The sequence below is a fragment of the Miniopterus schreibersii genome (assembly GCF_964146895.1).
Source record: "Miniopterus schreibersii genome assembly, chromosome: 1".
Classification (NCBI taxonomy): Eukaryota; Metazoa; Chordata; class Mammalia; order Chiroptera; family Miniopteridae; genus Miniopterus; species Miniopterus schreibersii.
In genome coordinates, this window is record NC_138101.1 from 185,902,739 (window position 1) to 185,926,215 (window position 23,477).

Here is a 23,477-nt window from a genome sequence, read left to right on the forward strand (position 1 = left end):
CTTGCATCCTGGTGCTCTGCACACCCTCGTCAGCGCCACTCGGACAAGGACTGGGCCCCTCTACCCTCCAGCACAGTGATTGGCAGTTAACAGGCATTTGTTGAGGGAAGACTGATGGAATGAGTAAAATGCATGCATAAATAAAATCATATATCCAGGACGTTTTTTGTTTGTTTTTTATATTCATTTTTCTTAGAGAGCTCTGTTCATTTCACTAATTTTGGTCATGCTGGATGTGGTATCTTTAGCCCAGGGTGTTTCTCTTTAAAGCCTTTTCATCCCACAGAAATATGAGCCAAATAAAATATGCAGGCAGTCATATCTTAGCTTGGCAAGCGATTATCTCCAGGAGTGGGCAGAGAGAAGAGAGGAAAGTAATATCTTAAAAAAAACCACAATGACACGAACGCCCAAAGACTGTTTTAAAATTCACAGGGTGTTGTTCCAATAAAGATAGACGGATAGAGGTAGGGCACTAGGTGTACTCAAAAGCATCGTAACCAGACTACAACTGTGTCTTTTTGTCTCCATCATTCAGAACCTGCCTTATGAGGTGGCCTTGTCTTTTACACTTGAGTATGAGTTAAAATCATTTCTTTCCTTTTTGCATAATAGTGTCAATGGTACAGATCATCACACTTCTACCGTCTTAACAATGCTTTAAAGTTGTTTCTGTATTGGGTTGAGTTGAGTGAAATGATGGTGTTGGTTGTGGGGAATGGGGGGGTTGAGATTATTGCTTCTAACAAGCTTATCTAAGTTCCAGGGTGTTTCTATCTTTGGTTCAGTCTAAAAATCATCCAGGGGTATGTGTGTGAGTGTGTGTGTATGTGTGTGTGTGGTGGAGGGGGTGTTATCTATTAGCAGTGATCAAAGATGGAAGTATTCAATGGCAAGAATTTAATAAAGAAAATGTTAATAGATAAATTTAAATTGAGATGGTCAAGCTTCTAAAAACTCATTAAGGTTTACAGATTTACATAGTCAGTGGGTTCTTAATTTGATGACAAGTATCTCAGACATTTTTTATTTAAATAAGGAATGAATGCCCATGATGAAGCTGGGTGAGACCCTCCCTCCTATGAGATACCTAACCCGCCAGCTCCATCTCAGAATAGAAACGTGGGGGGGGGGATGCAAACACCAAGCATTTGAAGGAATTTAATTCTCTTTAGCATGAAGCAGCTGCGGAGATATATGGCTGTTTTCTGCGGGACCTCAAAGTATTTATGGGCCTTTCTCTTCTCCTGTTTCCCTGGAAGAAAGGCGATCATCATTCTTGAGTGTGTTGTTTATAATTTCATAGAGCTGTTCTGTGGCAGAACTTATTTTATCTTGCGCTTAATCTCGGTCAAATAACCATGCTTCCCAGGAGCTGGGTGGAGAAAAGTGATTATCCCCCAGCATGATTAGCCCACTCTCAGGATCAGATAAACGGCTGAGGGATGGACCTGGGAGCCATGAAGAGACACCTGGGCAGTAAGGAGGGGACCCAGGGAAGCCACCGAGCTGTTCTGATCACGGCACAGACCTTTTCCTCAACGCCCAGCAATGGGCAGCGATGAAGAGTGATGTGGGCCTGGCCAGCATGGCTCAGCGGTTGAGGATCGACCTAGGATCCAGGAGATCGCAGTTCGATTCCCGGTCAGGGCACATGCCCGGGTTGGGGCTCGATCCCCAGTCGGGGGCATGTGGGAGGCAGCCCATCAATGACTCTCATCATTGATGTTTCTCTCTCTCTCCCTCTCCCTTCCTCTCTCTGAAATCAATAAAGATATATATATATTTTAAAAATAATGATGATAATGTAAGACCACTCTTGTGCCGAAGTGGGGAAGAGCCCTTCAGGGTCAATAACGAGACGCAGGTGATTATAAAAGCAATAACTCATTGGAGGAAATGAGCAGCCAGGTTTGTGATGCTGAGGGAATTAGAAGATAAAATGGGCCTATAAATTGACTTGGGTGGACAGGGCTTTGAGCTTTCTTCTGGTCCAGTTTATTCTAAAGGTAATTTCAATAAACATCGGTAGGGAAAAAAGAATATAAATGCAATAAAAATTCTTCCAGGAGAGGGCTCCTGCCAGAGAGATGTTTTATTGGAAGTTATTATAATACCTATCTTTAGTTTTATGATTCCTAATACAGAACCGAGTAATTTCAACATGTGAATTAAAAATGTGAAATACATATTTAAAAACAGGGTAGTGTGAATTATTATTTTTAATATAGGACTTGGCTAATATACAGGGACAGGAGGCAGTTTTTCTGCCCTTGAGAAGACAAAGGAAGGTCTTTAATCTGCACTGTGGAGAAATGGGTGCAATCAGACCCACGCACGGCGTTTTGAAACCACGTGCATTGGCTTCCAAAGGGAATGCAACGGATGATATGATAAGACCCGGGGAGGGGAAGAAAGAGAAAAGCCTGAGCGGGCAGGCCGTCAAGCTCACGCTGGTCTTCCAAATTCTCACGAACAGCGCGGTGATTCCAGGAGCTGCCCTGCTGTCATCCTAACACCCCTCCGCTCCAGTCATCCTTACTCCTCGTAGGTGTACAAATAACCCTGCTCCTCACCCCTCCGAGCCGTTGCGGGATGTGGGTTTCACCTCGATGCCCTTCGCCTGCCACAGCTCGGCTTCCCTGCCCCGGCCGCCTGTCCCCGAGGGCCCACCCGCCCCCGCTCTGCCGGGCGCTGCTCTCCCCCTGCCATCTGCTCCCGCAGCCCCTGGGCCCGCCTGTCGTGCATCCCGTTTGCCACGCTGAGCTTGCGTGTGCTTGGCTGCCTCTCCAGAGACCGTGAATCCCCAGAGCAGAGGAGCTGCGTTTTATCTCTCACTTTAGCCCTCGGGACTGCTACAGTGCTCGCCTCGTAGGTGTTCCGTAAATATTTATTAAAGTAATAAAGGAGAGAATGAAGGAACAAACAAAATACCCTGCTAATAATAGCGTCATAGTTCACTGGCGGTGGATAGGTCTTTTACTCTTCCTTGAGTGACTTGTAATGTTGGTATTTGACAGACGGGAGCCATACAGGCCAACGCTTGAAGCCTAGCCTTTGGGAATTCTGAGAGCTTTAGACAACGATTAGGGGGCGGGGGTGTGGAGAGGACGACACAGAAGGCTCCCTGACGAACATTCTCGACATCACTATACAGTGAGGCGAGTTTCCATAAGCAGTGCTGACCCTTGAAGGATGGTGGATAGTGGGCCATCCAAAACCGGCCGTCGCCGCCCTTTCTCACTGTGAGCGCTAAAGCAGTTAGCGTGTGTCAGCTTCTCAGCACGAAGCCTGAGTGTAACGAGTGTTTGGCTCGTGGTAAAGGTGATAAACACGCATGGTTCTAGATAGTTCAGGCAGCTTTTTCTTCTCAAGAGTTCAAACTACGTGTTTTTTTTCCCTAAGGAATTATGAGTAAGTACAAAAGAAAAATGGTTGTGATTTGGAAAAACACATGCACACCGCCTAGGGTTGCTACGTTTTATTTAAAGACAGACGTCTGTAGTTCTGTTCTACTCATCATCATTGTCTCGAGTCCCTGTGTACCTGGAATGTCACGCCAGTGGGAACCCACAGGCACGGAAGCCCGCTTTCCTTCCAAGGCCCAGGGTCAGACCCTGCGCTCGCTCACGTTCGAGGAAGGACGCAGATAAGACTGAAAGGCACTAAAAGAGAGCCTTGGGTGTTCCGAGGGTAACTTTGAATCCCATTGTCATAACGTTTGGATATATCCCAAAACCTTGGTTTGTACTTGTTGAGTTTTTTACGTGACAGGAACAAAAATAGTAAAATAAATAAATAATAAGTCCTTAAATATAGTGTCCTCAGTCCTGAGTCATTTGCAAATCGGAGCCTGCTGCCCCTGACAGTCTTTCTGAGGCTCTGCAGTGCCCTGGGGCAGGCACGGCCCGTCAGAAGCCAGGCGCTCCGGATAAACATTGGTTACTGTGTTGTTGGGCAAGGAGGGCATGGGATGTGTGTAACTGCTTTGGGAGTTTCATCGGCTGTGGCTGTAAACAGTGATGATGGGGTATAAGGGAAGAAAAGGAGGGGCTGAGTTCCCCAAAGACCCGCTTGGAATGTCTGGACATAGGGCCACTGGAAACAAATGGAATTTCAATTATTTTTCAAGCTCTCTTAGCATCTTCATGAGCATATTTTTCTTTACCACTCCTCGTGGAAGATGCATTGCGGTTCTTGATTGATTGAGCGATCTCTTGATTAGTTAAATGCATTAGTTTTAGCTAGTATTTGTGGAGCATGTACCATATGCCCGGAACAGAGCTTCACTTTAAACATTACACTTAAACCAGTACCCAACCAATGATGAGACGCTCTGTTTATCCCAGTTTACAGGTGAAAAACATTGGGGCTTGGAGAAGGGAAGTAACTTGCCCCCCCCCCCCCCAGTTACCAACTGAAAGTGTATTAGAAAGAGCCAGGCTTGCTGTTAGCACAGCCTGCTCGTGTGCCTCTCCTCTAACCTTCGAGTCTAGCCTCCACTTATCAGAGCTCCTGGTGAATGGGCCTCTGTTTCCTGGCAGGAACACTGCCTGTATCAATACTCATAAGAAGATCAGCAGAAAACAAAGCTCTGGGAAGTGGGGCCCAGGGACAGCGAACCGGGGAGAAAGGGAGTAAGAACATCTGTGGGGCCTGCAGGGGGGATAGGGACCCATTTGGGGGACAGAAGTTGAGGTGGTAACGGGGAAGGAGAGTCTAGCTTTTACAATGTCACCCAGACCACAGGGGAGAAAACATGTGCAGTGTTAGGAGGTGGTGGAAGGAGCAGAAAATACCAAATATCCTTTCAGTCTCAGAGTCTAGTACTTTTCTTGAAGAAAAAAGCACCAATGTTACATCATTTCTTTGGCCAATAAAAATTATGATAACTCTTAGAATTAAGTTGAAGATTCTACTAATATTGTGTTAATGTGTCTTGGTTTCTGTTGGAGTTATGCATTGTTCTCATACATTTGCTCAATGACCTTTTTATTGCCTGGTCTTCTCTTCTTGAGATGAGCTCACTGGATTTTCATTAACTCACCAGGTTTCCCGAATTTCTGGGGACCAAAGCTAGTTAAGGAGTATATGGGCCATTTTGCAAGGTCCTTATAATCAAGTCACCAACTTAATTTCCAATTGATTATACTTTAGAATTGTATTCTCAACCACTTTTTCATTACCACCGTCTAAAGAGTTTTTTAGACATTTTTTTTCCTAATTGCCCTTATCCCATAAAAATTTAATACCACAGATATAGTGTATATTCATTTAAGTACTGTGGGCTGTTGGTAGGTCATAAACCCTTGTAATATCTAAGATCTGCTCCCTCTACCCAAAATGATCGCTGCTGCCTTGGGGGAGGCATCACCCCGGGAGACAATGCATGCTTCAGAATGATCGAACAGTGATTATGGACCTTCCAAAAACGGTGCATGCCTCTTATAATTGCTCCCTGCATGAGCACAGCTAATATTTATTCCCTTGTCACCTCCTTTGCCTAAATTACTGGGAGTGGACCTGCCCAGGGCCCCATCCCAGCAGGAACCTCCAGGGTAATATGCTCCCCATTTCTCTGACGGGAAAAAGGGGGCTCTAGGACACACTGACAGTCAGTTGCTGGAAAGGAAATGCACACGTCAGTGTCTAATTGGAAAGAATGTACGTTTACAAATTATTTTCTACTAACTTTAAGGATGAGCAAGGGTGGAAGTGTCTGCGTGTCGGAGGTAGAATAGAGATCAATAACGTGGTTTAAGGCACCTCTCTGCCACTGTCCTGAAGTGGAATCAATGACCTAATGTGGTTTTTCTACCGCTCATTGCTGTGTCCAGTAATTTATGCCTCGTATGTCCATTTCGAAAAGGACGTTGTCTGGAAATACGAAACGTATGGGCTGTCATGCGGATTTGTTCGCTAGGGCTGCCATAGCAAAGTACCGCAGACCGGTGGCGTAAGCAACAGGCATTTCTTTCCTCGTGGCTCTGGAATCTAGAAGCCCGAGGTCACGGTGTCAACTGAGTTCCTTTCTTTTGGGGCCTCTCTCCTTGGCTGTAGATGGCCGGCTTCTGCTTGTGCCTTCACATTGCTCCCTCTCGGTGTGTCTGTGTCCTAATCTCATCTTCTGATGAGGGCACCAGTCATATTGGGTGAGGCTAACCCCAATGACCTCATTTTAACTTTATGACCTCTTTAAAGACCCTGTCTCCAAATATTGGTCACATTCTGAGGTGTGGGAATTAGAACATTCACATAGGAACTTGAGGGGCCACAGTTTGGTCCAGAACATCATGTAAGATCAGGTATAATGAAGCCTCTGTGGGCTGCAGGCGCAGACTTGGACTGAGATGGATCTGTTCAAATCCCCACCCTGTTTCTCATGAGCTGTGTGTCCTTCAGCAACTTACTTAACCTCTCTGAACTTCAGTTCTCTTTAAAAGTATAATAATCATCCCTATCCCAAAGGATTGTTGTGAGAATTATGTTGAGTCAGTTAATAATAACTATAACTAATAAGTATATATACACGTGTAGCACTGCACCTACCTTTTAATTGCTTTTCTTCTTAAATATGGACCCAGACTTCAGTGCATGAGGAATAGTAAGACCAGCAACCAGTATGCACCCTATCGATGGAGCACCCTTATGCACATAGTAGGACAAAAGTCAGGGGTTTTTACATAAAGCTATAGACTAGTTAATCAACTCAACAGCATTTCTTGTGCATGCACTGCGTACAGGCACACAGAGCCGTCCTCTCATCTTCTGCGTAGCAAGGGCCTTTCTTACTGCCCATACCCACAGCTCTAGAGCTTCTCCAGCAGATTCCCTGGCATTGGGGAGTTTCTCTAGGATTCAATAGAGAAAGAAAAAATTTGTCTCAAGTTGAATTACTACTGTTGCCACAAAAGTTTCTCTGCTCTCCAGAAACAGCCTTACCTGTGTCCAGAGACTGTCATGGGGTATCTCTCTGCTGGTCCCCTTTCGAAATCAGCCAAGTGCTGTAATTACACGAAGCAGTCGCTGCTGGTGAGGGAAGAGATTGTGCTTTTCCTAGAGACTGCGCTCCACAGCGTTCATCAGTGGCGCCGGCCCGTAGATTCCCAGCCGCCCAGCCGTGCCCTCCGGCGCACACCGCGAGCCCTTGAAGCCTCGGAGGCCGCCGGGCGTGCCTGGGCCGGCTGCCACTCGTGTATTGCCCGTTTGCCAGGGCCTTCTCCTGCCCCTCAGATTTTCCAAATTGAAACTAAAGTCAGAAGAGTCAGGCTGCACAATGTGATGGGGTGGCACAGGTACGAGTCTCCTGGCACCACTTTGGGTCACTCGGCTTCGCATAAGACCCACATAGATTGTCCAGATCCAGAGCCATTCATAGCTACACGGGTGTTAAAAATTCTGCATCCTACAGCCTGCCCTCTTTAGAGGGGTAAGCAGTGATAGTGATGGAGGCAAGGCAAGGTGATAAGTCGTCTACGCGTTTGTTCCTTGGTTCCTTATGTCTCTCTCCTCTCTCTTCCCCCACCCCCTTATTTTTTCTTTGACATGCGCAGCCCACGTCAGATGACCTTGTATCATCTGCTGAATGTTCAAGCGACGATGAAGACTTTGTTGAATGTGAACCGAGTACAGGTAGGTTAGGTCAGTCTTGTTTTGCTTGCTTTATTTTTTCATTTGCAAAAAACAATACATACATATATGTGAATTTACATGTGTTTTATATATATTATAGTGTGTTAATGTGTGTATTTCCTATATCTATATATGTATAAACATACATATATAAATACTAATATATAATCTAAAGCATCAAATCCCATGGAAGGAGTAACAAGGTCCCAGGGAAATTTAAAGTCAGTTCCCTGAGAGTTAAAAAAAAAAAATCTATGGACTATGACCTAACTTTGAGCAATCAAACACCCAGATTGACCACCGGAACAGTAAATGCATAGCGGCCAGTGGCAGCTATGAAACAGACAGGGCGGGGTAGGGCCTGAAAGAGGCCTGTATTGGAACGACATCAATAAGCATGAACCCAAAGTGGAGCCATAATGATCATTTAAACCTCATGAACTGTTCAGAGCCTAAGTGGCAAATGAAACAAGATACAAAACCAAACGGCAACAAAGACATTTTCCATGGGATTTCAACAGCAGTTAACATGGTATCACATTCATACTAATTTTGTTCATTGGGTGTTTAGAGAATTTGTGCAGCAATAAAGCAAACACAAAATTAGTCTGAACCATGCCATGTCAACGGCTGAGATGCTTCAAAATGTAGTCGCTGTGCTGAAGTTGAGAGGACTTTGGCAATTAGAAGCTTCAGTGTGTTCCCCATTTGCACCCAGATACATTTTGATGTTTTATGGTCTTTCTTTAGAGTGAGCTATATATGATATAATGTCCAGCAGGCAACTGCAGTCCCTGACTATTTCCTATCAACTTACCCAAGTCGCCTGTTTTGAGACTTGCTATAAGTTAAAACATTTATATTTATATAATAGAGAACAGATATCATCGAATTTCTGTGTATGTTTAAGAGAATTAAAAGCTAGAGTTGAATTAGGATCTTATGTCTGCAAAAGAAATCGAACTTTCTAGTTGGTTCTTTGGGTTGCTTTCATTTTTTTTCCCTTTAAGAAAAAGGCAAGCCAATAAACATTTTATTTTGCTAATTCTAGAGAAATTTAAGCTTCCTGAAGAAATAATATAGTGAAAGTAAAAATCTACTATTGGTTACCCCGAAATGATTTATAATTTTCCACATTTTGTGGAAGCCTGACTGCTGGTTTCTTGCAAGTGGCTTTGGATCCAGGAAGTTCTGTGGGTGCCTGTCCTTAGCATGACTTAGGGACTGACTACTATGTGGGGCCTTTTCACTTTGGAGTGTGATCTGTTCCTTTGGAAACTCAGCTGTGTGGAAGGAAAGTCACTGTGACCTGGTTAGTCAGAGTTTTTCAAATTATTGTGTAATTATCTCACAATATTAAGTGAGGTTTTAACTCTAGAGGGTATTATTGTAATGAAGTCAGACAGAGAAATAAATATACCATATGGTTTCACTTATATGTGGAATCTAACACCAAACCAATCAACCAACCAAACAAACCAACCAACCACCAACCAACCAAAACCAAAACAGACTCATAGAAATGTAGACCAAGGAGATGGTTGCCAGAGGGTGGGGCAGTGGGGGGTGGGGAAAAAGGTGAAGGGAAATATAGTCAATAACACTGTGGTAGGTCCGCACGGTGACAGGTGATTACTAGAATTAGTGAGGTGATCACATTGTAAGGTATAAAAATGCTGACTCACTATATTGTACACTTGAAACGAATATAACTAATATAATATTGTATATCAGCGACACTAAAATAAAATAAAATAATAAATCAAAATAGGACAGATGCATTTAATCTACACCAGAACTTGAACACCAAGTTTTATTCATTAATTCATGTCGTCATTCATTCAATAACTATTTCTTAGCACTTATGCAGGATACAATGTATCTCTAGGTTTGAGTCTGTCCCGTTCTAATAATTCTCATAAATGAAGTCAGAGAAAAGAGAATAAGAAGCTTTGCTATCTAAATTCCCTGCCCAACAAATACCTTCTGTGTCCGTGAGGCACGTGCTAGGTATTGAGGATCCGGATATGGTTATGGCAAGATCCCCCTTTTAACTGATTCCATGGTCAATAGTTAGCGGCCCTCAGTCTGGATTCCCTGTTTACTCTTTGGTTTTCTCACTTTTATAGCTGTGATACATGTATCTATACACATACACAAAAGTGTGCATCAAATCTTCTGATTTTAAGTCTTCTTGTAAAAATTGAGGCTGGACCATTTTGAAATATTACCACCACCTTCCCCTACTCCCTCCCTCCTCCCACACAGTCACCTCCACAGCGACCTCTGGAATAACACCGGGGGCCTTTCCAGGTTCCAGATGCACAAGTTTTACAGCTCCGGGTTGTGGGTGGAGACAGGGTGTCCTGAAAAACGCACACACACACTTTAACAGCTGAGAGCTCAGTTTTGAAAATGAAATGTACTTTAATAAACACTGCCTTCAAAGTGTGTGTATACGTTTTGGGGGGACACCCTATATTGCCGTTTGGTATTGAACATGAGCAGGTCCAGGTTTGGACGGCAGCGCACTAAGTCCATTTGCGCTTTCATGGTTGCACAGGCGTTTCAGCTGCTGCAAAGACAGAGGACAGAAACTCAATGCCAGTATTTTCTTTTGATATCATTGCCAGGGGCAGGTGGGGGACTGAAGCAGGTTTTAAACAATCTGCCTGTTCCGAAAGGGAGTAGGGGAGGGTAGAAAAATAAACCAGGCGGCAGGGTGCCCACCGGGAGGCAGCTAACAGGTCCGTGCAGCTCTGAGACACCCATATTGATGCTCCCCTGCCTGGGATTATTCAACTCGTCACATCTGAAGGATAAACAGCTCTTCTTTCTAATTTTATTTACTCCATAAAGTATTCCTGGTTAGTGATTCCGATACGCAGGGAGATATGTCAGGGGCGTATTTTATGCAGGAAGGAGATAGATATTCCTGCTGATGCAGAAATTTTGCCCTGGAGACCAGATTAACACTGATGAAGTTTATGTAGCATAGATCCATCAAGCCCTTTATTTCATTGTATGGGAAATATCTTCATAGCCTTCACACTTTCCAGAAAGTACAGATTAAAGATCAGAAACCAACAGTTGTTTCCGGGGCTAGGTTTTGCGCGGCCTAGAGAGAAGGCTTCCATTACCCACTCGGCAACGGGTAATGGTGACAGTTTCATAAATTCAACTTTGACATCAATTGTTAATCTAAAAATCCTATGTGAATATTGAGATTACAATTCTGGTTTTGACCATCTTAATTCACTACCTCAGTTTCTAAAATGTTACTCTTTTCCAGGCCTAATGTTTGATGGAAATGCACTAAATTTGGCTCATTACCCAAGGCCTTGTTCTGTCTTACTCAACATGCCCTTGTCTTCTCTCGCTGTGTCAGCAAGTTTACGATTCTCTAGCTGTCTCAGTTATAAGGCATTTAACTTTTTTAAGTTCTTTTCTGATTAATTGAGGTCCATTAGAAGCCCTTGCTTTTCATAAATTCAGGCAGTTTAGTATATGCGAATTCAACAACTTTTGTTTTCATGTGGGCATCACATTTTAAATGAAATTAGTTTTCTTATTTAATTTTCCTTAAATCAAAATCAGTTTCAAAGCTGCTGACTCTGAGTCAGAGGTAAGCACTTGCCTTTCACACCAAAGGCCCACGTTGTCGCTCAGGATCACTGTGGTCCGGTGCAGCTTCGTCATATCATGTTCAGAGACAACGTTACCTTGTTTGGAGTTTGGTTGATGATAGTCTAGAAACCTTGTAAAGCCAATGGATCTCAAATTTTCTCTATGTATTTGCTCCGAAACATATGTAAATGAGTTTTAAAAAAATAACAACCACCTAAACCATGACAACCAAACACAGAGTGAAAGCTCAGTTAGTGTTTATTGACTGAATCTGTATGACTCACCTCGTAATCTTACATTCAAATTGGAGATTAATCATACTTCTAGCTTCATCTCCACTTAAACAGCTAAATAAAACCTGTCAAATTATTTAAAATTCGTAATTTTATATAAGTGAACATCACCCTAACAAATCCACGTTTGTTCAACCAAAAGAACTCTCTACTTTCCCTACCCCTTCTAGCCCTGGGAACTAGATCGTTCTGCAATGAATGACGGGTAAGATTACAATTTCTAAATGTTTGCTTTAAGAACCCAGGATTGAGCCTTTAAAGTATAAAATCATAATGAAGCCATCTGCATCAAATGAAAATATTCAGAAGAATATCTGAATCACTATTTAACTACCTAAAGTTGAGGGTCAAGATTTTAACTTTCCTAATTTATAAAAGTTGATTACATTGCCCACAAAGGAAGTCAATATCTACTTCATATTTTAGATTTGTGACTTTGCATGTAAATCTTTTCCTTTCCAACCATACTCTATTGATGTTAAATTGTGCAGTAAGCTCATATTTTATTGTCCTTCTTACATCTTTGGATTCAATAACAAAAATATAGACAAACTGGAGAGGATTCAAATAACCACCAGAAAATAGGATTTTCTCATGAGACTATGGAAGACAAATAACAATTAAGAACTTCAGTAATTTCACATTTGTGATCTAAAAAAAAATCTATAATATAGAGAAATAGATGAAATTGACTTTCCATTTATTTTCTCTCCCTCCCCTCTGTTCCTGTCCCCAGTGTCTCCATCTTTGGAATTAGAAATAAAATAAAAAATATTATTCTTAGGTTAATCTTTTTTATAAAATTAGAAATTTCCAACTTCCTGAATTTTATATGTTTATAGTCTCAAGATCTAAAAGTCCTGGGGTCAAGAGTCATAGAGCAGAGGAAAAAAATACAAAGAAATGCCTTTGACACCTGAGAAATGGGCATGGCAATAATTGACGACTATATTGATTCATCCAGCCATTATCCAGGGATATATTTTTCTGGTTGTCAGTCAGCCAGGTTTTTTGCTTTCAGTTTTGTTAAATGACCTTTGATCAAACATCAAGGGGCAGCACCCCCACCAGAGGACAGACAGTAAAAGGAAGTAGAGATGAAACACATCCACCCATCAATAGGACTGTGCGAAACGACTTTTGTAATGGTTGGATTGAGGGGGATGTTTAGGGTAGTAATAGCAGTAAACTGAGATCACGAAATAATTAGTATTCCCAGTGTGGTTCTCAGAGATTTTTTTACTCTTCAGATCTACAGTCCTCACATTTGCATTTGGTGTTATTGTGAGTTTCACTGTCATACTCACCCCAAAGTGGTTGACATTTAAATTTAGTGAAACACCAACGTCATCCCCCTGTATTCTTAATCTTTATCAGTTTGAGATACCTCAGTAAAGCATTTATAACATGAAAATCTGGCTGAATTGCTTACAAGCTGCCAGATCATTCGAAGTTTTATTTGCTGAAACACCGTGGGAAATGCAGCTGCAATGTTAAGACAATAACCCTTTTCTAATGGAGGGTACAGAGAAATAGAGCCTTGTTCTCTAGGACCCATGGGTGAAAAGAGGAAGTTGCTGATCATTGGCTCTAAATATGATGGGGTGGGTTTTTTTGCTTTGTTTTTTATGTTTGTAATCTTATGTGTTTATAGAAAAATACATTTATATTTTGTTACTCGTGTCTCCAGCAAGCTTGACAAGTTAGCAGCTTGTACATTTTTATTACAAAGAAAGGTGTTGTTGTTTTTTTATTTTAGAAAGATTTTTCCAGGTAGAAACTCATGATTGGTAAAGAGATTGTGTTTAAATGTTGTTAGTCAAGTGGCTGTTTGTGTAGAGTACAGCAATAAATGCTAAATAAAACACCATGGGAATGTTTATCACAATGTCTAGAACCTTACCTTGAAGAGCTCATGTCCATTTAAAACATTTGAATAAAGGGATAGCAGAAGTAATCTGAGAAATTATTTAGCTTTGGAAAAGGTAGATATAAAATCTATTAATGTAATCATTATTGGCTATGGATATTAGTCATTTTTACATTTGAGTTATAATATATTTCTAATATATACAAAAGCAAACAGTTGCTCACATATAAGGTCTAAGTTAAATCCTACTAATTCTGTAATTTCCTTCACTGACCTATGAATAAGTAGAGTACGTTCATGGACACATAATGTTCCAAATTTAATGGTACAGTTTGTCTTCGTTTATTAACTCACTTAGTGATAAATTGTATCCCTTTTTAATAAACCCACTCTACCCCAACCCAAACTAATGTTTAAGCTATTGGAGCAAATATGTGCCCTTTAAATTCCTAATGATAAAATGTTTTGAAAATTAGAGTAATAACAGAAATATAAGCATAGGAAAGCCTCCTAATTGGTTGTTGGGCCATTAGGTAATTCGTAGCTCAGGCATAGTTGCATAAGACATGGACAGACCATTATCATGGATTCTATAACAAAAATAACAATTCTAATAAAAAACCCGATTCACCTCCATTACCTGGTATCTTTTGGTCTGATGAGAAAGGAGAGGGCTCAATTAGATGAATGTGTACGTTTATGTACTTTCATTTGAAAGCTTAATAAATCACCTATCTATAAAATATTTTTAGTGAATACTATGAGTTCATTGTCTATTATGGAAGACAAAGAAGTAAGGGGAATAAAAGGAAAGGGTGGGTAGGAAGGGAAGAAAGAGTGGGACAATGAAGGGAAATGCCTAGGACATGATCAGAACTCTAAAAAGAGGCCTCTAATTCAGCAAATAGCATACCCCTTTCACAGACAGTCAAGGAAAATCACAGATGATGGTGACAGCCAGTGACAGGATCAAGTCACCCCAGACACCATTCTTCTGTATCTTAGGTTGGGGGCACAGAATTTCCAATTGATTGCAATCGAAGAATCAGTCCAGTTCAGTCGTAAAGTTTTCTTTGAATCCCATCTAACAGTATGGTCTAGGGTCAGGGCTGCTTAGGTATTAGGTTAAGGGTGGGCCCGCTGAATTTCAAGCCAAACTTACGAGAACTTCCTGATTCCAAATGCCTGTGCAAGTAGTTGATAAGGAGAGAGCTTAATGAACTCATTAAGCAAGACCCCCACCAAAAAAAGAGTAATAAATAAAGAGGGATTGGGTTTTAAAAGAGAGGTTTTTATGGGTTTTCCCTAATTTTTTTGTTCTTTATTTTTTTCTCCCATAAGCCCCCGTATAGGTACTGTGTGTATATATATACATATATTTTTATATGTGTATACTAAATATATAGTGCCTATCACTCCATATGTATGTAGATACAGTATTAGTGAGATTAGACAATATAAACAGAGATTAACAACAGCCCCTGCCATCGGTCATGTGTTTTACACAGAAATTCACACCATCATTCTTACATCAGCCAACATGAACATGCATGATATGTTTTAACTTGGTGACCAAAGCATGTTAATTTTTCTTTAGGTTTTGTTTTCTACTCTATCATAACTACAATGATGATCCATAATTCAGTTTTCCTTGAGAGGGGTGGAGAGAAAAATTATATGGATATATCTATCCATATATGCACGTCCCTGGGCATATATATAAATAGATATATGCCGTGTATATACCTGAAGAACATTTTCTGTTATTTCACCTCATCTTGTGCCGCATGAATTTTTGGTGGTTCAATTTATTTTGTTTTGATTCATATTTAGTATTTTGGTCATTACGGCTATTTTTAACTCATTGCTATACTTTTATGAGTAATTATAATCATTATTTCTTTAAATACTGAGAGATATATAGATATACAAATCAAACAAGGCAACAAAATCTTTTCTTGCCATCCTAATGTCGAAGTTTTCCCCCTTCAGCATATCCCTCCAGTATTTACACTTAAAACAAACCCCAAGAAAAGCCAAGAAAGTTGTGTACAAAAGAATGAAGTCCTGCGTTTTCCGCTCCTTCCTCCACCGGACAGATCCGCCTGTTACTTTTCTCCCTCTGCCCTGTTTATTTCCCCCACATCTGCACAGGCCACTTGCCTTCACTCTCCCCTTTATGACAGTTGAGCCAGGAGATGCAAAAACGAAAAAGAAAGAAAGAAAGAAAAACACGCAGAAACAACAAACACATCCCTGTCCACAAATTTCAGATGGCATAAAAAGAATTTTCTTGCAGCCCCCGAGTATTTGTTGTATCTTCTGCTCCCGGGCGGGCCGGGGTCATTGTGGCATGCAGTGACAGCCCCGCAGCCGAGCCGCTAACCACGCCTCCATCACCAATGCATGGGCTTTGATGACGCCATTCGTTCTTCATCCAGTGACACATCCAGGCTGACCCAGCAAGTCCAGTGTATGAGTTGCGGGGTAACTTTCTCTCGCAGTTGCAATTCCACGGGTTCTCTTTCTCGTGACTATGCCCCCGGGTCCCCTAGCCCGCGAGCTGCCCTTGAAGCGCCCTGTGCGGTCCCCGTGTCTGCTTCCCCAGCACAGCAGCCAAGCATGCGTGTCCTGTCCGCCACGCCTGTCTTGCCATTTGTCGTGGGTCCACCGTGGTCTCGTTCTGTGATTCTGTTCTCTGTTTGTAACATGTGATCGGGAATCCTGTCCCTCGACTTCTCCCTCGTTGTTTCTACTTGTAACCGTACCCCTAGGGAACTTCACAAAGCAGCAAAACAAATCCTCAGGCACGTTCCCAGCCTGCTAGCTCTGGTTTGCCCCTGGAAGTCATAAGTTGCACTTTTTACCCAGCTAAGCAAAACCTACGGTGGGAAAGGGCTCACCGTGAGAGCCAAACCTCCACCCAGTGGACAGCAATAGGAAACCCTTGTTGGCTCCTCGGCACGATGCAGTGGGCTCGCCGTGGGAGGGATTTCGTGTAAGGGCTAATTTGCAAAGGGCGCTTTCACAGATTACCAGTCTCCTAGTTAAACCTTTCTCGGGAGCAGATCAGCAGACTTTTTTTTCAGCAAATGCTAGGGAAGAAGCATCACCTTTGCCTCTGTACACAGCAGTGCCTGTTCCTGAATGGGTAAGGCATTTGTGGACATCTGGATGTTTTTATTATAAAATTCATTAATGTTTATGTATTTTAACCTAAAACGTAAATGTGTTTGGCAAGGCATCTGAAGGGGGAGGGAAACTTTAACTCACTGCTTCTACCTCATGCATATTTCGAGGTAAGATTCTCTTTTGACCTTTCTGAGTCAAATGATATATATTTTATTTTATTTTTTAACTCATGGAAGCATTAGAGAGCCAACACTTCCAGTTAGGCCTAAATTCCTTCTCTCCTGGTTGCGACCTACACAATCGCTTTGGTTCTGAGATAAGTTTGATTCTCTTGAGACAGACAGAAGAAAGGGCTGGGTCCATTATTCAGATGTTGGATTCTGCCTGTGATGATCCAGGGAATTTGCTGCACAGCGTGGAATGATTCGGTTTGTTTGATACTAACAGGGTGAAAATGAATCTCTGTAAGGACTTTGCCTCTTTATTCATAAAGGTTGAGCAGGAGACTATAAAATAGGTATAAGATCGATTAATAAAGATTTTGAAATAGGTCTTAAAGTAAAAGAGTCCATATTTTTCATCTGAAGTAGAGAAAGCTTTTTAAGGCAGATGATTTTAGGATGAGATGTTTCGGTCACATCAGGGTGCTGCTCATAGGGGGAGGGGAAGACATAGAGGAAATGAGTGGGCTCTGTGGACTAAGGAGAACTTTCTGATGAAGGAAGGAAGGGAGAGAGGGCAGAGGGAAGGGGGGGCTCTTCCCGATGAGCCAGGTGAAGCAGCTTGCTGACAAGTGTTAAGAACCAGGGCGCACACAGCCCAAGCGGGTTGTGTTCACCAATTTCTATACCATGAAACGTTCTCATGTGGTTGATTGCAGGCCACAAATATGACAACACTAAACTCAGAATTGGCAGGTAACACTCATTAGCACATGAGTATGTAGTATGTTCACCATACAGATACTACAGACATCAATAACCTCAAGAGCATAGGCCATAGTAAAATGTAGTAAAATAATTAAGAATAAATGTTTTACGTTTTTAACGTTGTTTTTAATATACTGCATTTGGTTGTAATTTTATCTATTTTAATTTTTTATAACGGCTGTGTTTAGCCGCCGACTTGCAAAAAGTCCAGAACATGTAGGAATCAATTGTCATGAGCTGACTCTAGCATAGAGTTGGTATCATGATGGGTGCATTCAAAATGGTATTTATTTAAATCTTATTTTAAGTTGTTAGGAGGGGGGAAACTATGATGGCCATCTTATAGTTGAGAAAATTGTAACTCAAATAACTTGCTTTTCAAAGGTCACACAATTGGGCATTCAAATTCAAATCTGTTCGAAAAGAGATCCATTCTATTCCTATTGAGGTGTACAGAGCATGAAGCCTAAACACATACTAAAGCACCAAATGGTGGAACTATTATGTGCTCATTTGTGGAGCTCTGACTAATTTCGTTTCTTCAAAATAGAGTTGCAACTGCTCCTTTAGTAATTCTGAAGATGGATCAGGATATTGCTCAGGTTTGCAAATTTTTCTTGACCTTTAGAAAAACTATAATACATGCATTTCTTAGCACAAAATTATAATCTCCAGCATGATTCCATTACTCCATCCTTATGTTTTTGTAACTTTTAAAATATAAAGAACTTTATTTAGTCACAGTATTTGATGTATGTTCATGAACCAACTGCACAGTGAAATACATCAATGTGCTTTACTTCTACATTTTCTCGTAAACGAGTATATGAACACTTAAAGCACCATGAGTACCATTGTATTGCAGAAAATGACTGCAACTTTAAAAAAGTCACTTTGCTGTTAGATACTTAATCAGTGCTTCGTGAAAGAGTTAGCGAGATCTGGGAATTGGAAAGAACGTGCTGGATCTTATTAGCTCTTTTAATTTGACAAGACGAATTCTCTGATTGGGTTTCTAATAAGTGCAGTATTTTACTTTGATTTGGTGTCTGGTTTAGTTGCCCCTGTGGTCAACCTTCAGTGACAGCAAACATAATCTTGAATAAAGTCCCTTAAGGTGATTTCTAGGTCTTTACTTATAGGCTTGCCACTGCGACATCTTACTTCCTTCATTGAGCAAATATTCACTGAGCACTTAGTATAGTCAAGTATAGTCCTAAATTCTTTACATTTTTAACTTCTTTAATCTACATAGCAATCCTGTGAGACGCTATTACTATCATCTTCATTTTAAAGATGAGTAAACTGAGGCACAAAGGAGCTAAACACATTGTCCAACGTCACACAGCATGAAGTAGAAGAAACTGGATTTGAACCCAAGCCAGCTGGCCCCTGAGCTCACACACTGATCCCTGTCATAGTGTCTCTTATGATGTACAGCTAACTCCCCATTAAGCACTATATGTGAAATAGCGACCTGCCCCTTTGGTAACAATGAAAGAGAGTTTGTGTATGGAGTATATTAAGTGGTCAGGAAATACTTGTTAAATGGATTTATTACTGTGCATCTCAAAGACTTTGGAAACCTTGGTCGATAGGGGTTATGAAATTGCTCGGCTCTGATTTGTCCAAACAGCTGTGGTTGCAACGGCTTACCCTTGTTTTCTGCGAGGTGGAGTGCCTTTAACATGTAGGATAAATACCATCTCTCATGTCAGGTTAGTCACTCTTGACATCACCTAGGTAATAATTTGGGCACTGGGAGCTTTCAGCTCATTCCTCATTAGCAGTCCTGTTTAGAACATATGAACATAGCTGATGTGAGGGTTCTACAAATAGGGGCTCTTAGCGAGAGCTCTGGTAAGATACTGTATTTTCTCTGTTTCAGAAATAACTCTATTCTTTGGAACACAGTGTTTTAGATGTTACAGCTAATAGAAAGCAGCAAAATAGGTGAGCACGTCCCTGACAGAATGGATTTCTTAGCCCCTGCCTGACCTCTTTGTGCTCTTGAGTTTCATCCCTATGTGTTCATCGTTTCTTATTTTTCTTACTTCCTTGCTTTACAGATCTCAAACTATGAACAACAAACTCAAACAAAGGAACAAACAACAACTTTTGAGGGCCTTTGAATTGTCTATGCCAGGAAAGAACCTTAAAGGGAGTTATTAAGGACTAAAATTCAATTAAAAAGAAAGCATCTTTTAAAAGCTAGGTTTGCTTTTATTAGAATCCTTCCAAGGAAGGTATGACTTGGCCCCGAATCTGGGGGTCTCGTTACAAGTTATATTAGTCCTGACCAGTCCTGAGGCCGGATCCCAGGCTGGAAAATGTGTCCCCTTGACAGTGCCCAGAACCCGCTGCTGTGGGCTTCCGCTCCCACCTGAGCCCGCAGGCCTTCAGGGCAGGGCTAGACCCCTTTGACTCAATGGTCATGAAAGCTGGCAACTATACTGCCAAGAGTTCAAGTCTTTTGGGTTACTCACCCAGAGCAAAGGTCAGCAAACTTTTTTTTCTGTAAAGGGCCAGAAAGCAGATATTTTAGACTTTGAGAGACTTACAGGCCCTGTTGTTGTAACGCAAAGGCAGCCAACCATAGACAATACATAAACGAATGAATGTGGCTGTTTCAATAAACTTTATTTTTAAAAGCAACATCAGGCTAGATGTGGCCCACACCCTTAGTTTGCAGGCTTCTGATCTAGAGAAGTCAGATAGGTTAGAAATTTGCAGTCTTTTATCTTTTTTAAACAGATAACTCCTTCTTGCCCCTTTCGGAGCCAATCTTAATAAACAGTTGTGAAATTCCCCACTAAGCACGCGAGACCGTAGGCCAGGCCAGGCCAGGAAAAGCTTCTCTCTCCCCATTATGTGAAGTGTGCCGTTATGGCACGTACGAAACATGATAAAGAACCGACATTCAAAGCCGGGACCCTCTCCACCCGCCTGTGCCCTGCGACCCTTGGGAGCCTGATGTTCTGCCTCGGCCGCAAACCCACCCTTTGCGCGCGCTGCCCGGAGCCGGCTGCCCTCCCCGCCCCCCCCCCCCCCCCCCCCCCCCCCCCGCAGCTTCCCCGGCTCGGCCGCCTGCTGTGTCACATCCCAGTGATTCTCCCCCAAGCCCGGCTGCGGGCTGCTGAGCTGACAAATGTCTAAATGACTGCGAGAAGATATTTGCAACCTGCTGAGAGCTCTTCTTTCCCTGTACTTTTTGATTTGCAGCTTTATAAGCTTTGTGGGAAAAGTGACAAAAAAATGTTCTGGGCGACACAGGCAGTGAATGGGGGAGGGCAAAGCGGAAGGGGCGCGACATCCAGGACCCTTCCCGCGTCTCAGGCCAGCGCATTTTATTTATGTCCCAGCAGGCTGAGTGACAGAGGTCTCGGATTAGACGGGTGTGTGTGTGTCTGTGTGTGTTAGTGTGTGTAAGTGTGTGCGCAGGAAGGAGCCTCCCGTGTCCTGAGGGGAGTGACATGTTCTGCCCCTGGCAGCAGACAAGACAGGAGCAGGCTATGGAAATAACAGGCTCAAAATCGCCCTTAGCACGACTGTGAACACAACGCGGCATCTGATGTTTTATAATTGATGCTGAGTCCCTTGGGCACCTTTAACATTAGCATGAGGTGGAAACAAGTACCGAAGATGCCTACAGGTCAGCTGTGAAGCCAGATCCTAATGCAGCCCAACTCCAGGGGGACCCCAGGTTGATTTGGGGGCCAGGATGCTCAGTAATAACCCTATGGGCTTTCTCCATTAGCAAGGCCCCTGGGGCGGTGCTGTGCCTGGAGCTGGGGGGTCGGAACTGTGGCTCAAAGAAACAAAAACAAGAAACAGGAGAAAAAAAGAAAAATAGAAGAAAAGGAGAGATGACACAAGGAAGCAGGGAAGACTGAGCCATGGGAAGGGACTTTGACTTTTAAAACAAAGCAATTTGTAATTCGCGATGTTTTAATAAGCCTCTGGGATCAGAGGGATTAGACAAACGGGATAAAACCCGGGGAAATTAAGTGCTGTTGGCCACCCGAGAGACAACAAAGGGGACCCGCAGCTTCTTCTCTCGTTAGGCTTGATGGCCGGGTGTGTTGCTATCTGGTTGCTTGGCTTGTTTACTTATTTGTTTGTTTGCTTGTTTCTTTCTTTATCGATTTACACTAAGTCATTTCCTATAAAGCAAAAGGGAAACTCTGTCCCAGGGGCCGGCTGAGTGACAGGGACAGAGGAAACGGACCAGGTTTCACAGTCAGCAAAGGCCAGGACTCTGACGAGCTGGGGAGACCACACCCTCACTCACCAACACTCAAATTAGGTACTTTTTAAAAATTGATATGAAAGTAGACCCTATGAAAGTCAAGCAAGCTACAACAATGAGGTACACAGTGTTTTTTATTCTATTTTTAAAGATTCCTTTTGCTCTAACACCTTAAATTTCGAAGAATATGCTCTCAGTAAGATTTCTGGTTAAGATGTCATCTGGTGATACTATCGAATTAAACATAGCAGCTCTTCTCCCAAACTCCCATAAAGTTAAAGGCCTTGTAAGAAATCTCTTTTTTCTTTTACTTCAATCTTAAAGTTTACATAACCCCGAGACTGTAAGCTTGCCGAACTTTAGAATTCATGATAATGATTTAGTTTTAGGTGACAAAACTCAAGACTACAGAGGTAAATTGATTTGCTCAAGGTCACAGAACTAGTTTCTATTAGAGTTGAAATTAAATTCCAAATGTCCTCAATCCATAATGTATACCACTTACTGATACTGTATAGCAAGGTTTTTTTTAAAAAAAAAGCCCAAAGGATTTTATTTTAAATTGTGACAGTATCGAACAGAGACATCAGAGGACGTGTGAAAAATCGATTTTCTTCCTCTACTGGTCATTATTACCACACATTGACCTACTCAGGGGTCACATTTATAACTCTGTTCTATAGGTTACTAGGGGAACCGACTAAGATTATGGACAAATGGTGAAGCAGTTATTGGGGACTGGAAGTGGTTTGTGGTACAGACACACCCAATGGATGGTCTAGTGATGAATTGTCAGTGAGATCAACTTCCGACCCTGAGGACAGACTACTGGGCAGACTAGAGCACTGGTTCCCAAGCTCAAATGCAAAACCAGTGTCAAGCGATGCGCAAACTACTGACCCATGCATGGCAAAATGACATAAGTAAGGACGATACAGTGAAATTTGTGGAGACAAAGTTAAACTTAGAGACTGCCCTACATTCTGAGATTATATCTTCTTTTCTTCTATAATGGTTAAAATCAATGTCTTTCACAAAAATAGTGTTTTGTTACTGTTTGTAGTATCTTTATTTAGCAAAAGAAAAGTTGGGAACTATATGTTACCCCTCCCCCACAGGTTTTTCTTTGACACTTTCCTGATATGTGAAAACAAATAAGTCCACATACAGAAAAAAAGAAAATAAGAGATTTGAAGTGTTACAGATGATGCGACACTAAGTTTAGTAGATTTTGAAGGCTGAAGATCTTTCTAAGTCTAAAATTTTATTATGAACTAGATGATCTTAAGACCAAGCCATTTATTTCATGGGGAGACCATGCCCTCACTTAACAACACTCAAATCAGATATTTTAGAGGTCCCAAGAAGTTATTATTCTAAGAGTAGCTGACAGATATTAAGTATTAATATAGTTTTTGAAATCTCACTGCATAGGAAAAATTAAAGGCAAAAAATAGAAATGGGAGATTTTTCTAAAAATCGAGAATAAATGTTATTAGAAGGTCAAAATGAGAGTATAAATATAAATAAATGAAACAAAAATAGACATTTCTAAGGACTCAAATGCAAGTCTAGAATTTCTTCTCATCTAAAAACCTTATAGAAAAGTAGAAAAAGATGCTTTGAGCTGAATTTGCCTACATTTGAACTAACATAAGTCATTCTTGTGAAAAGAGAAGATCAAAACTCTTAGTCCCTGACACAAGGAAGTATGTGATCTATACTCAAGGCAATCACACAATTTG

General features: G+C 41.7%; 1 protein-coding gene across 11 annotated transcripts in view; it reads left to right on the top strand.

The window, feature by feature from the left end:
* Positions 1–23,477, top strand: part of NRXN3 (neurexin 3) — a gene marked incomplete at both ends in the record, with an annotated part of 1,307,801 nt that overhangs the window by 1,253,940 nt on the left and 30,384 nt on the right. For 7 of the 11 annotated variants that reach the window (XM_081139380.1, XM_081139378.1, XM_081139377.1 and 4 more), the window contains one exon: positions 7,554–7,632. In XM_081139380.1, coding sequence (XP_080995506.1) covers positions 7,554–7,632 — 79 coding nt within the window. Of the gene's footprint in view, positions 1–7,553; positions 7,642–23,477 lie in introns of all 11 variants that reach the window. The other 4 variants (XM_081139379.1, XM_081139381.1, XM_081139383.1 and 1 more) reach the window with 1 other exon arrangement.